The sequence below is a fragment of the Chiloscyllium plagiosum genome, chromosome 12, assembly GCF_004010195.1.
Source record: "Chiloscyllium plagiosum isolate BGI_BamShark_2017 chromosome 12, ASM401019v2, whole genome shotgun sequence".
Classification (NCBI taxonomy): Eukaryota; Metazoa; Chordata; class Chondrichthyes; order Orectolobiformes; family Hemiscylliidae; genus Chiloscyllium; species Chiloscyllium plagiosum.
The window spans coordinates 12,072,882-12,088,964 of NC_057721.1; the positions used below are offsets into that span (position 1 = coordinate 12,072,882).

The window sequence follows — 16,083 nt, forward strand, 5'->3', positions numbered from 1 at the left end:
GTACTCTGAGGTAGACTTCTTTGCTGTTTACTACTACACCGATTTTGGTGTCATCTACAAACTTACTAACCATACCTTCTATTTCACATCCAAAGCATTTATATGAACGATTAAAGTCAGTGGGGCCAGCACCAATCCTTGTGGCACACTGCTGGTCACAGATCTCCAGTCTGTTAAGCAACCCTTCCCCATCACCCTCTGTCTCTTCCTTCAAGCCAGTTCTGTATCCAAATGGCTCCTTCCCCTTGTATTCCATGTGACCTAACCTTGCTAAAAATGTGTTGCTGGAAAAGCGCAGCAGGTCAGGCAGCATCCAGGGAACAGGAGAATCGACGTTTCTCCTGTTCCCTGGATGCTGCCTGACCTTCAGCCATTCCTGAAGAAGGGCTTATGCCCGAAACGTCGATTCTCCTGTTCCCTGGATGCTGCCTGACCTGCTGCGCTTTTCCAGCAACACATTTTCAGCTCTGATCTCCAGCATCTGCAGACCTCACTTTCTCCACCTAACCTTGCTAACCAGTCTACCATGGAGAACCTTACAGAATGCATTACTGAAGTCCATATAGATCACATCCGCCACTCTGCCCTCATCATTCTTCTGCGTTACTTCTTCAAAAAACTCAATCATGTTAGTGAGCTACAATTTCCCATGCACAAGCCATGTTGACTATTGCTAATTAGTCCTTGTTTTTCCAAATAACTGTAAATGATGTCTCTCAAAATACCCTGCAACAACTTGACCGCCACAGTCAGGCTTACTGGTCTGTAGTTCCTTAGTTTTTCCTTACCACCTTTCTTAAATAGTGGCAAGATGCTAGCCAATCTCCAATCTTCTGGCACCTCACCTGTGACTATCGATAATACAATTATCTCAACAAGAAGTCCAGCAATCACTTCCCTTACTTCCCACAGAGTTCTAGGGTACACCTGGTCAGGTCCCAGGGATTTATCCACCTTTAAGCGTTTTCAGCCATCCAGCATTTGCTCCTCTGTTATAAGGGCATTTTTCATGATGTCACCATTTATTTACCAGAGTTCATATCTTCCATATCCTTCTCCACCGTAAAGGATGCAAAATACTTGTTTCGTATCTCTCCCATCTCCTGCGGTTCCACACATAAGTGACCTTACTGATCTTCAAGGAGGCCTCTTCTCTCCCGCGGTATTCTTTTGTCATTTGTATTTATTGTATTTGTAGAATCCCTTTCGATTCTCCCTAACCCTATTTGCCATATGTAACTCATGTCCCCGTTTTGCCCTCCTGATTTCCCTCTTAAGTATACACCTACTGCTTTTATACCTTCCTAGGGATTCACTCGATCCCTGCTATCAATAACCGACATATGTTTCCTTCTTTATCTTGACTAAAACCTCAATTTCTCTTATCATCCAGCATTCACCATACCTTTACTAGCCTTGTCCTTTACCCTAACAGGAACATACTGTCTCTGGACTCTTGTTATCTCATTTTTGAAGACTTCCCATTTTCCAGCCGTCCCTTTACCTGAGAACATTCGCCCTCCCGTCAACTTTAGAAAGTTCTTGCCCAATACTATCAAAATTGGCCTTTCTCCAATTTAGAACTTCAACTTTTAGATCCCATCTATCCTTTCCATCACTATTTTAAAACATTCCTCCCCTAATGACACCTCAGTCACTTGCCCTGCCTTATTTCCCTAGAGAAGATCAAGCTTTGCTCCTTCTCTAGTAGGTACATCCACATACTGAATCAGAAAATTTTCTTGTACATACTTAAATTCCTCTCCATCCAAGCTCTTAATACTATGACAGTCCCAGTCTATGTTTGGAAAGTTGAAATCCCCTACCATTACCACCCTATTATTTTTACAGATAACTGAGATCCTCCTTGCAAATTTGCTTCTCAATTTCCTGCTGACTATTGTGGTCTATAGTACAATCCCAAGACGGTGATCACCCCTTTCTTATTTCTCATTTCCATCCAGATAACTTCCCTGGACATAATCCCAGGTATATGTTCTCTAAATATAGCCATAATGTTATCCCTAATCAAAAATGCCATCCCCAGTCCTTTCTCACCCTCTTTTCTATCCTTCCTGTAGCATCTATAACCCTGGAACATGAAGCTGCCAGACCTGTCCATCCCTGAGCCACTTCTCTACAATCGCTATGATTTCCCAGTCCAAATGCTCCCAATCATGCCCTGAGTTCATCTAACTTTCCTGTTAGGCCTCTTGCATTTCAAAAACGTTTATGAAAGACTTTTTGAAAAATATCTATTTGCAATAATCACTCATACTAAGAAATAAAATGCTATAACAGTGGGAGCAATATTTTTGCAAGGGGTTACACACTGAAATGCAATTTGTTGCTGTGAATGTGTGATTAGAATATTGGAAAGTTGCATCCTATTTTGCTACAATTTTGGAGCCAATTAAACTATTGAATCAAAAACTGAAACTTCTGAAAAATCTCAGCAGGTCTGGCAGCATCTGTGGAGAGAAATCAGAGTAACATTTCAGGTCCAGTGACCCTTCTTCAGAATTTCTGGAAATGCTGTGATTTTCCAACAATTTCGGTTTTTATTTCAAATTTCCAGCATCCGCAGTTCTTCTGTTTTTTTAAAAAAACTATGTAATCAACTTGTACTTCAACACAAACAATGCAAAATTTTTTGTCCCAACTCCATTATCATATTAGATCCAAAACTGAAGATACAAATCCCAACAACCTGACAGACTTATCTGCCACAATAGGCTGAATGTCAATGGAGCATAAAATGCAACTGCACAAAACCCACTCACTTGCACCAAGATGAATAGAACTTTTTGGGAAAGAACAAATAACTCTTAAATGGGGAAAAGATCAACAGCAACACAAATCTGCAACTATGGAATCATACAATAGGTACAGCACAGAAGGAAGCCTGTTGTAACAAAGGAAACAAAGTGCAACCCACTCGCCTGCCTATCTCCTGTAAACTTGACTTGCTTCAATTAAAACATCAATTACCTTTGAAAGCCACAATTCCACCTGCCTCGTGGACACTTTCAGCCGGTGTATTCCAGATCTTAACCACCTATTGCATAACAAACTTTTTCCTCATATCTCCCTGTTGGTTCTTTTGCATGCTATCTTAATTCAGCGCTCTCTAGTTCTCATTCCTTTCAAAGGTCACAAAATAATCTACTTTGTCCAGTTCCCCTAGGATTTTGAACAATAAATCTCTCTTAACCTTCTCTTTTCCAAGGAGAACAGTTCCAGCTTTTCCAATCTATCCACATAACTGAAATTTTTCAAATCTGTAACCATTCTTTCCCATCATATTTGCAAACTATCTAAAGCCTTTTCATTCAAGAGAAAAAGCACTCTAATTCCTCCTCAAATCCTCAAGTACTATCTGGGACTTTTTAAAAAATCTATGTGGTCCAACGAACAACTTAAACTTTCAGAAACCATGATCAGAAATCAATCTGCATGCAAAATATCCATCAGATTTTTCTCTCCTCTAAAAAGCACCATAGCTAGATTATGTGATAATTTAGCACCGAACACATGCTGCTGTGATTTGTTGCTGCTTTCCAAATCTGAAACCTTCTGGTTTTGAACATGCGGTTAGTTCAATAGCAGTCAGAAAGGAGAGCTCCTTTTTGCCCAGAAACAAAATCGAGAATATCTATGTTATATATGATGATCAAAGTTAAGTTCCTGAATACATTTCCAATATAATATCATTGAGGGAAAACCCAAGCTTAAACCAATTTCAATCACTCTGATACTCAGTATGTGCATGCTTTAGCTGTTATTTGCATCAAAGCATTATTTCTGTTTGTTAGGAATACAGTATTTTAAAATTACTACCATGGGAAGATTGACTACAGGCAGTTCTCTGGAGGAAGAGATATGTTTTAAATGATTCTTTGCACTAAAAAGAGGAAAGAGGGATTTTCTGATACTTGGATTTTCTCCATCGCAGTTCTCTGTCTGTAATATAAGATACAAGTACACCAAATGCATAGATATTGTAACACAAGCAGCTATATTCCTGTGTCTTCATTTCGAATGTACAGTTTTGATTCCTTTAAATAATCACCAAAGAGAGTAAATTCAGGGATGTGTTTCAAGAAGTATACATTTTGCAATAACAATGATAGATTACCAATCAATTACATCTCTTCACATTGTTATAAAGAAGCTCACTTATTTCAGAGATAGCAATTTGACAAGTAACCTTCTCCAATTCAATGAGTTTTTGAACTTGCCTAAAACCACACCATTTTTTCTTGACTGGCTATGATAATATTGAAACCTCAAATATCAATGACTAGCCCAAATTACAGTGGATCTATTGGTAATGCTAGTTAAGAGCATGCACTTTTCCCTAGCCGCTCAGCTTACAGAAGTGGAAACCATGCAATGGCATTGTGATTGACAAGAGAGTTGCAGGAAAAGCAGGCAAGTGGTGAGATAAAGTGTTACAGATGTGCTCGTGGAGGGAACCAGAGATCAACTAGCAGAGACTCTATGATTGACCAGTTGATAGTGAACTATTTATTGGAGACCATATCTCTAGAAGAACAAAGGTTGCAAGGATGCATGGTTACACCACTGCCTGCAAGCTTCCCTCTAAGCCATGCACTATCGTGACTTAGAATTATATTGCTGTTCCTTCAGTGTTGCCGGTTCAAAACTCTGGAACTCCCTCCTTAACAGTACTGTGGGTCTACATATACTAAACAAACTGCAGCTGTTCAAGAAAGCAGCTCTTCACCACTTTAACAGCAACTAGGGGAAAGGCAATGAATTCTGGACCATATCATGTAAACAAACAAACTGAACCAAGTGACGCCATACTCAACAAAGAGGTGAACAGATTGTCCTCTATTGTAACAGGAATGTTTTTTTGTTTTTAAGTATTCCTTTTCTATGCCCTTTTCTGTTTGAAAGATAGGCACTTCTTTGTCTCAAACTGCAAAGTTCAATTAAAAATGAACTACTGCAAATCTTTTAGGATTAGAAAAAGTCCAGGGAAATGGCTCACAACACATGTTCACTCACGTGTCCAACAAAGAGAAAGGTAAGAGGTACAATTACAAATTAGTGACTTAAAATCAAAGATATCAGAACTCGTTTGCATGAATTAGAATCTAGTAAGTCAATGTCCAGTTGAGTAAAGGCAAAATACTGCAGATGCTCTCCATCTGAAACAAAGAGAATGCTGGTTAAACTCAGGACGTCTGGCAGCATCTGTGGACAGCAAAGCAAATTTAAAGTTTGGCATCCGGTATGATGCTTCTTCAGAAATGGAATGTGAGAAAAATGGATAATGGACCTAAGACAGTTTCTAAAGGTATTCAATTAAATATTGAGATTTTGAGGCTGCCAAGTGCCTTAGTAGATAGTGAGGTGTTGTTTCTTGAGCTTGCATTGTGGTTTATTGGAACATGTCAACAGAACCAGGTCAGAAATGTTAACATGAGAGCAAGATGATTTATTGAAATGGCAAGCAACTGAGAGGTTAGGATTATGCCTCTGAACAGACTAAAGCTGTTCTGCTAAGCGGTCACCTAGTCTGTGTTTGGTATCGCCTATGTAAAGGAGAATGTCCAGTTGAGGTTCTTTTGGTTGATGTGCAGAGAAATCCCTCCCATAAGAGAACAAATACAGTTGAATTCCTGGTAATGGTGCAATTGGCTTACTTCACCAGCAAAACACAGGTTTCTTTCTTGAAATCACAATTTATGGAGGCACTGAGATCAGAAACAGACGTCTAAAGCCTGGGGTTGCTGATGCATTAGCTTCTCTTGCTACGAGTAGACAGTAAGTAATATAATTAAAGGTGATTTCAAACAAACCAGTTTCTGAGAGTCATTATTACTAAGTCAAACAATAATGGATAGTTTCTCCTTTGTTTAGGATGGGCTGCAGTAGACATCTTGTTGATGATTCATTTGTGTCACAATCGCTCAAAATTTCTCAGAGCAATCAACTTGCTCATTCTGTGTTCAACAGCGACCATTTTAAAATTTGCCAAAAGTCCATGTTACAGAATTTAAAACAAGACAGGAAGGTTATTTTTATAAAGACAATTCAGGATCACTCTCATAATAATCGCATAATACAGTTTGTAGTGGAAATCTGAAACAAATACAGAGAATGCTGGAGAAACTCAATGTCTAGCAGCATATGTAGAGAGAGAAACAGAGTTAATGTTTTGAATCCGGTATGACTCTAAGACCTGCTGAGTTTCTCCAGCATTCTCTGTTTCTTTTCAGGATTTCTCCTTCATGTTCTTTGAGCATTGCATTCCCCCAAACATCAGAGAAAATATGATCTATTTTTATTTTGAAAACATGTTCAAGGAGAACAAAGAAAGTAGAAGTACACATTCATTCTCACTTCCCCGGCTGCAATCTAAAGGTTTACATAAGGGTCTGCATTGTGTATCATTGGACTTCACAGTAACCAAAAAACTGTCAATTTTGCTGTGGTAGACTAAACAGCCTATCTTGTCTGTACACATCCCAATATGCGAATTGGAAATGGAGTCTATCCCGGTCATGGCATTTACTTCCTTGTTAGTAATGTGGTGCCATATTGTCTTGCCTGGTTTTGGTACTAGAGCATTGGGGAGACCTTAATCTTGTCAGGAACTCAAGGACTAGATTTCCTGCCTGATTCATACTACCTTATCAGAGATAAGGCAGGTGGGTTTTTGACTAATTGCTCAAGGTTTGCCCACATCCCCTTCATGGTCTGTTATTGGGCACATCCCATTAAAAACATCTGAGCAGAGTGGCCACATCTTTCCACCACTTGGATCAGTGTTGTTAATTGTGCAGCTAAATACAAGAGTCGAATGCCTACCAGATGGTGAGAAAATGGGGAGAAAATGGGGAAGCCTTCTGACCCTCCTAAGTACCCCCAGATGTATCCATCCATGTAGACACTGCTTGACTGGCCTCTGGGTTTAAACCAGTTTTAATTTCGATTCTCTCTCTGGTAGACCCATAGCATTTTGGGATTATCATGTTTCCCTGACTTATTTTGGAGAGTCAGAGGCACTTATTCTAAACTGGTCCCATTTCATTTCTGACTTTTCTGCCCTCAAATGCCTGTCCAGCTCCTTCTGCACTACCTAATAACTTAACAGATAACTAAAGTAACTTCTTTACTATACATGTGTCTTTCTGAAACCTTACCTGTTTTTCCTCCAAGGTCGACAAATGGTGTTGATCAGCTAAGCTTTCTGCTCATACAGGAAGGTTATGGCTTTCTCTCAGTTCTAAATTTCTTGCCTGACTTGGGACCTTTTTGCAGGCCCGTTCTGTCCCATAACACTATTTTTAAAAATATTTATTTGTAGGATGTGGGCATCACTGGCTGGGCCACTGAAAGATGCTTTCAAACAGCAAGTTCAGTTATGTGACTGATTCAGATTTAACCACTCGGCGAATGATGTGGGTTTTTGCCGTTCTGGCCAAAATCTACGTTTTTGGGCAGATAATGGAGACTTGTTAGTACTAGGTCAAGCAATAATGGATTATGGTGGTCTCCTTTGTTCAGGACTGACTGAAGTACTCATCTCATTGCTTTGGCTGGAATGTTCAAGCAACACAAATATTGTAATACTCCAACAGGATGATGGAAGCTTTATTTGTCCTTTTGTAACTGTGGGAAGTACCTGGAAGCAGTCAACCTGTTCGTTCTGCGTTTTAAAACTTTTAAATATGGCAAGAGTCCATTTTAAAAAAGTAATTTAATTGAGATAATTTCATTTCTTAAAGACAATTTAGGATATTTCTCTTTCTGCCCTCTAGGAATTAGAGTGTGCGAGGTCTTACATATCATCTAATGGCTATACTCAATGTAGTTGAGTTACATTAGATGAAGATTTTCCCTTCTGGTTGCAGACTTTACTTTGTTCCAGACCAACCTTGACTGAAAGAACCTGCAAGAAAGTTGTATTTTCACACTAGGAAAATGATTTAGATGAGGAAGGCTAAATCAACTGCCTAATGTGAAAACTTGGAAAATTCACAGTCCAGACATTTCACCTCAGGGAAAGCCATATCCACCTTATTAAAAAAATAAACAAAGGTATTTATCCTTGACTAAAAGTTTAGAAAACATTGAAAACAGTTCAGTGTAATAACCTCACACCTAGCATTATTGATCTGAAATTGAGTAACATATTTGAATTTGTTTTCAATCTAACAAAATACGTTGACTACATTTTAATAATTGAAGTTCTTTTTTCTCACTTGAAACAATTCCAGGGAAATGCATAAACCTGACAATTACACTACGGACCCTTAAGGCATTAGATTTGGAGTTGTTCCACACAAAATCAACACTAGAAAAATAATGTTAAATGATAAAACAATAGCTATCGCAACACCCCCCCACCCCCCCACCCCCCGATTCATTATAAATGCTCTTAGACAGCAATAAAAACTTACAGTTTGTGATTTCTTCTTTTTCTTTTTTATTGCTCTGAAGAAACCCTTGCCCTTCTCCTTCGTTTGTTCCGGGGGATTTATGTTAAGATTCTCTGTACTTTTCCTGAAATTGAGAACAATACGTTCATCTCTACAGTTATGAGAAACTTAATGACATCTGTATAAATTGGACAAATGTCCAGACATTGTTAGTTTTGGAGATGCTAGACTGACAGTAAATTTTAAGAATTAACTAGGATGAAATTGGTCTTCACTAGCAGTACAAAATGGGCTCATAATAAATCAGCAGCTTATTTTTCAATGTACATTATTTTCTTGCATAGAATGATAGTTCACAGTTTTTTGTGAAGAGTTATATTGGCCCAGTGGTTAGCACTGCTGCCTCACAGCTCCTGGGATTCCAGACTTGTGTGGAGTTTGCATGTTCTCCCTGTATGTGTGGGTTCCCCCAGGTGTTCCAGTTTCCTTCCACATTTCAAATATATATAGGTTAGGTGGAGTGGCCACATTTTATTGTCCATAGTGGCCAGGCACATGCAGGCTTGTGTTTTCAAATAAACCTGTTGGACTATAGCCTGGTGTTGTGAGATTTTTGACTTTGTCCACCCCAATCCAACACTGGCACCTCCACACGATAGAGAGATTAGCTGTGATAAGTATGGGGATAGGGTAGGATGGGGATAGGATGCTCTTTGGAGGGTTGGTGTAGACTTGATGACCGAATGGCCTCTTTCCACAACAGGGATCCTATGATTCCAACTTTCGCAAACCTTCTTCCTAATATCGCAGCTGCTTTTGCTTATTGTGAAATTACTAATCTTGGTAATCATTTATTAATACACGAAAGAAAGAAACAAGGAAAAGGGGCCAAAGAGGCAACTTTTTCACACAGAGGATGGTGCGTGTACTGAATGAGCTGCCAGAGGAAGTGGTGGAGGCTGTATAATTACAGCATTTAAAAGGCATTTGGATGGATATATGAATAGGAAAGGGTTAGAGGGATATGGGCCAAGTGTTTGCAAATGGGACTAGATTAGGTTAGGATACCTGGTCAGCATGGACAAGTTGGACCGAAGGGTCTGTTTCCATGCTGTACATCTCTACAACTCTATGACTTGGTTGCCAACTTGCTATGAACCCATTTTGTGCTGTTGCCATTGTGTGTTTACCCAAAAGCTTTTCTCCTCTGAATAATCAAATTGCTTTGTTTGTATTTCCACAATAAAAAACCATGAGATGGTAGATTTAGATTAATTCTTATTTTACAACTAGTCATATCAGTTCAGTGTACTAACCCTATGATCCTTTCTTGCATCCTTCCTGATATTAACATTAATGACAGAGTGGAAGTTTGATAAGGAAAATCAGTATACCATGAAATGGCTTATAATACAGGGGTCTTGTGACTTTCAAAACCAAAAGAGAATCTGATACAAATGGCATGCGAATTACATGCGAAATTAGCAAATGACCTTGTGCTAAGTTCAAATGAACAAAGCTCATATGCTAAATGGATTCGCCCTGCTTATCTGCTTAACTTTGACAGAAAACCTGCAGAACCCTCGGAAAATACTGTACCGTAAATGGCATTGTATAGTTACTGAATAATTTCCAGGAATGTTCTCCTGCAATTATGACAACCAATTGAAAAAGACTGAAGGGAGTAGAAGTTTTCTGTCTAGACTAGTTGCCACTTTCTGCAGTTTTCAGCTCAGCTCAACCCAAACCGACAATCACAAGTCACTTTATCGTATTAAAAGGAAATACTTTTCTTAAATTCTGCTTCAATTCCACATAGCTGTTCGATTTCAGGAAGGAGGCACTGAATAAATAAGCAGGCGCAGACAGAATGGACTGAAATTAACAGTCAGGAATCACTTTTTTGTTGAAACAGACTACAGTACTACATCATCCAGCTATAACATTTCACTTCTCGCTTGGACCCTGACATTGACATTATATCAGATTTCTACAGTATAAGTAGTTCTCAATTATCTCCAAATATAACCTTGAACAAAATAGGAAATTAAATGAAAATACTCAGGACAATACAAAGGCTTTCTCTTCCATTGCCAGTATGAGAGTCTGTCAAATTCTGGTTTTGTGTGTCTGTACAATTACCGCATATACTTGAGTAATAGTCGATGTAAAAGTTGATCCCCCGCTTTTGGCTGAAAAATCTGAAGTTCTTCATATATCTCAAGTAAAAGTCAACCCTAGTTCTTCACAGATAGCAAATCAACATTTTTGAGTTAGTGTGCTGGTCATACCGCTCCACTCTGGGTCTTAAAGTCCACCAGCTGTCAATCTCCACTCTGGGTTTTCAGAATTACCATAATTCATTGTGTTTTTTTTTTCTTTATTTGTTCAGAGATGAACTGGGCTTCTGCTAATGTTATGGTATGAATTTTGAAGGGCATGAATTTCAGCCACTCAAAAGTAGTATCCATGTAATAATCAACGCCATAAATTTAACTTTGAAAAGTAGTCAACAATTTGACTATTACTCGGGTATAGCTGGTATAATAAAACTGCCTAATCTCAAAAAGAGAATTTATTCTTTGGAATCACTTTCCCAAGCAAATAATATTACAGCTTATTTGATAAATGTCTGACTGTTCTATTATAGCAGAAGAACAACCTAAATAGGTGAGGCCATGTAGTCCCTTCTCTCCCCCTCAGTCATTTTCAATTGGCTGTCATAATTGCCATTCAAGATGATCAAGCTTTCTCTGATTATGGCCTTAACTTGACTCTCTTGTCTGACCCCATATTGTTCCACCTCTTTTGTAAATTTATTCAATGACCAAACCTCAGTGCTCTTTAAGGTTTGAAGATTAATGATTTGAAGATTAATGATTTATTGAGAGAAGAAATTCCTCTTCATCCCAGTCTTAAATGGAAGATACATTGGTAGGGTGGGGGTGCCTTGGTAAGAATGTGGACTAGCAATCCAGAAATCAAGGTTAATATTTTGGAGATAGTCCACCCTGGCAGATGTTGAAATTTGAATTCATTAAAATCTGGAATCAAAAGCTAGTTTTCTACTGACCATGTAACCATTATCCACTGTCATTAAAAATAATCCATCTGATTCACTAATGTCCTTGAGGGAAGGAAAACTGTTAACGTTATCCAGTCTGGTGCACGTGACTCCAGACTCTCTGCAACATGGTTGACTGAAATGCTGTTTGGGCAATAAATGTTGGCTTAGCCACTGATGCCCACGTTCAATGACACTGTGATCTATGTTCTAGATTCCTCCAAAGAAACATCCTCCCTGCACTTATTCTTTCAAAGCCGCTCAGATTACCTCTCATTTTTCTAAACTCCAATGAACACAGGCCCAACATTTGCTGAACATTTTCTCATGTCACTCCTTAAATAAGTACACTGCACCCTTGGCATGGTCTAATTAATGATTTGTATAGTTTTGGCAAAATTTCTTGTTCTGGATAGTCATAAATGGCCTGAAAAATGCTCAGATTATCTCAAAAGTATTTCAAAATTTACAGCAACAGGTGAAGTTAGCTCTTTCACACTGCTATGCAATAGCAACAAATGGTATTTTCCATTAATAGAATGCTGTTGTTAAACTGAACAGATTTTCTTGCTATCACACAAATAACTAACACGATGCCTGAATTTCAGTGCATAGGCTGTGCTTTCCAATGACTGGCAAATTGTATCAAATAGCACGTCCCTTCAACTGTTCACAATAGACTCTGCACAATCAGCCTGTGCTTGCAAAACTCAGATTGTAATGTTGAACATTAAATTTGATTCCATGATTGAATTCTTGCTGAATCACCCTATGTTTAATAAGAATTACACGAACCAATTTAAGATGATCAGTTGGGCTTGCAATATGGCTCACTAATGCCTACTCAAAGCTACATATTTTCATACACAGGTTCCTCTGTAAGGCAAATGGAACTTATCTATTTTACTTTTTAAAATTAAACAAGAGCATGGAGAACAAAAGTTCCCCTTGTGCATTGTCTGTGTGTCAGCCAGAATCACCTTGCAAATAAATCAGCACCCTTCTCTGACAAAGCATTAATTATTGCTCCCATTGAAATTTGGTATTCTTGCATCTATTTGGATGAGTGTAAGACAAAAATTAAGATAGCAAGTTTCTTTTCTCAGCATAACTAAGTTTTCTAATATGAAGACATTAAACTTAGGATTAACATTAAAACTTAACCTCTTCAATTGTAATGTGCATTTATAAAGTCCTTGTGTGCAGGAAGCTGTTTAATTCTCTTACTAATTCCACACACTTCAACACATAATTCTGTATCCACTTTGCATCCATTACTTTATTTAAAATTTTCTTCCTTTCCAGCGGCTGCAGAAATTCAGTCAATATTCCGGAGAGGCATCACATTTACTTTCTGCATGTGTGCACTGCCTTTTAAGTTCTGTCAATGTACATAGAAACAAGGTGGAAGATAGTGTTTACTTACCAAAGATCGAAAGATGTATGTCTTTTGGAGTGTTTTGACTTGGAGTTACCGGTCATTGACACATTAATTGGACCTCTCTCACCGAATGTGCCCTCCAATGAAGAATAGTCTGGTCAAACAATAACATTATTAAATATTGCATTACCATCTTGTCCAGTGATCAATGTCAAGTGACTCATGTGCCCTCTCTTACCTTCATAATAGCTTCGTACTCGTCTATCCCTGGGCATTGTATCAGAAAACACATACTTATTTTCTTTTGTGGATAGACCATCTTCTAAGTGAATGTCATGATATCCTCCAGGCTAAAAAGCAAGCATATTAGAGTATAGTTACGTCTTGCAAATACAATAGGTCAGAATCTGATTGTGGTGTCGAGAAGAAATTCAGGCATCATGGATAAATCTCTTTTAAAAGCACAAGTATCTTGTAATATTTCAGTTCATTTTTTAAAAAAATACTGCTTATTCTAGGTTGCACTAGACTTCAGGAATGAATCATTTAGATTGCATTGACTAGATCACATACCATAATTTGCAGAAATAACGAAAAGTGGAATTTACATACTAAATTCTCTGTCAATTTAAAAGCAGAAATATAATTTGGAACATTAGACTTGCATAGGCTTAAATCGCAGCACATTTGTTTACAAATTCAACAATGAAATATCAGAATTAGTCTGTACACTCTAAAGCAATATTATTATGCACACAATTTTACTTTTCACAGAAAATAATGTTATATGATCTTTGCAGAATGAGTTTCTTGAAAAAAACCCTACTGTGAAACAAATATTCTGGAATGCTCCAAAAGCTCTAAAACAAATTCACAGAATCAAAGAATGCCTACAGTGTGTAAGTAGGCCATTCAGCCTACTGACTCCACACCAATCCTCCAAAGAACATTCCAGGCAGACCCACTCTGTAACACTCCATTTTCCAAGGCTAATCCACATAGCCTATACCTACCAGGACACGACGGGCAATTTAGCATGGCCAATCCTGCACATCTTTGGACTGTGGGAGGAAACCGAACACCTGGAGGTAACCCATGCAGACATGGGGAGAATGTGTGCAAACTCCACACAGACAGTCGTCTGAGGGTGGAATCAAACTCTGTTGCCTGGCACTGTCAGACAGCAATGCTAACCACTTCGCCATCCTAGGAATTCACTAAGACGCGATTCTGCAGATAAATTTCCAGCTTTGAAGTTACATTTTCTTTGTGTACGTAACTATCAACTGTGATCAAAATTCACTCAAAGACTGTTTTTCATCATTGCTCATGCTATTACGGAGATAGAAAAATTGGAAATGAAACTCCCTCAGATGAGACACCCAGATACCACCTTGGTGTTCCATACCTTGCCAATCCCATGCTCGCAGAAAACAGTTTCCTATCTCCCTCAGTTCTATTATAATCACAAAAATTCCTCTCACCATCCCAGCACAGCCTTCCATATTACATCAATACCCACTGTTAACGGTTCTTTTGAACATTTTTTCCAATGCCAGATATTCCACCTTTCTAACTGTTTGAATACCATTTAATTTGGTTAACACAAAACATTATGCACACACATGAAGGAACATAACTGGGCCAATATTGTGCATGTTTTATTAAATAAAATCATCAAATAAATTTCCAAATCACAATATAAGTCCCAGCCGCTGTTTATGAATAAAATCTATTTCAATCATGTGTGTTGATAAATTGGTATTAAGTAGCATAATCTCCCATCAGAGATAATGTAAATAAAACACCAAGGCAAATATAAAACAGCAAATTTCTCACTACTTCTGATGACAAGATGGATGACCCAAGAACATAGATCAGCAGTAGCTATTTAGTCCCATGTGCTTACTCCACCATTCAATTAGTCTGTGGCTGAAATCTGTACCTTCAATTCACTTACACACATTACTTCCACAATCTCAAAATCTTTACCCAACAAATTTTAATTGATCGTAATCTTGAAAACATTAATTGTCCTAGCATCCAAAACGATTTGTGCTAGAAAAATTCAAATAGTTAGTTACTACTACCCTTTGTGTGCGCAAATAATAAAAAAAGCTAAAAATGCTTTACAGAAATGTGATCGAGCAAAATATGGCAGTGTATCAAATATTAGGTCAGATAATCAAAATATTAGGTAATGAGACACATTTGAAGAACATTCCTGAAAGAGGCTGAAATGTTGAGGAAAGGAATTCCAGACTTTGGGCCATGGTAGCTGAAGACATAGCTGCCATAGGAAAACATCTAAAATTAGGGATTCCCAAGGGGCTAGAATTGGAGGAGTTGAAAGTTATAACTCTGAAAGAAACGAGAGTAATAGGGAAGGTGAGGCCATGGCGGAATTTGTATACAAGAATGATCATTTCTGTATTGAAACAATGCTGAACCAGAAGCAAATGTCAGCCAGTGAGCACATGGGTGATGGCTAAACAGAACTAGGCCAGATTAGAACATGAACAGCAGTATCAGGTGGCCTCAATTTCATGAAGTGTAGAAAAGGAGTCAGCAGTGTGACAGCAAGTAAGAAACAAAGTGCAGTGAAGTGTAATGTAGACCACCATGAAGTTGGTGCAATGCAAGAAATGTGCTCCTTTTTCTACATTTCTTATGCAACCAGTAGCTGTCGAAACACCATGATTGTGAGTCTGTGGGTTCAGAGCATTCTGAAAAAAAAATCGAAGTGTGGTAGAACAAAGCCTGAAGACTGGAGGTTGGCAAACATTGTGCCACTGTTTAAGAAGGGCGGTAAAGATAAGCCAGGGAACTATAGACTGGTGAGGCTGACCTCAGTGGTGGGCAAGTTGTAGGAGGGAATCCTGAGGGACAGGATGTACATGTATTTGAAAAGACAAGGACTGACTCGGGATAGTCAACATGGCTTTGTGCATGGGAAATCATGTCTCACAAACTTGACTGAGTTTTTTTGAAGAAGGAACAAAGATGATTGATGAGGGCAGAGCAGTAGATGTGATCTATATGGACGACAAGGTTCTCCATGGGAGACTGATTAGCAAGGTTAGATCTCATGGAATACAGGGAGAACTAGCCATTTGGATACAGAACTGGCTCAAAGGTAGAAGACAGAGGGTGAAGGTGGAGGGTTGTTTTTCAGACTGGAGGCCTGTGACCAGTGGAGTGCCACAAGGATCGGCGCT

General features: G+C 38.5%; 2 protein-coding genes across 10 annotated transcripts in view; one reads left to right on the plus strand and one right to left on the minus strand.

The window, feature by feature from the left end:
* rs1a (retinoschisin 1a) overlaps positions 1–16,083 on the plus strand; it is a 203,723-nt gene that overhangs the window by 21,576 nt on the left and 166,064 nt on the right. The window lies entirely within an intron of this gene.
* Positions 1–16,083, minus strand: part of cdkl5 (cyclin-dependent kinase-like 5) — a 156,360-nt gene that overhangs the window by 9,018 nt on the left and 131,259 nt on the right. For 4 of the 5 annotated variants that reach the window (XM_043700477.1, XM_043700475.1, XM_043700476.1 and 1 more), the window contains exons 14-17: positions 13,104–13,215; positions 12,911–13,019; positions 8,442–8,544; positions 3,841–3,963 (exon numbers count right to left, since the gene is read on the minus strand). In XM_043700477.1, coding sequence (XP_043556412.1) covers positions 3,841–3,963; positions 8,442–8,544; positions 12,911–13,019; positions 13,104–13,215 — 447 coding nt within the window. The remainder of the gene's footprint in view (positions 1–3,840; positions 3,964–8,441; positions 8,545–12,910; positions 13,020–13,103; positions 13,216–16,083) is intronic. The other variant, XM_043700478.1, reaches the window with a different exon arrangement.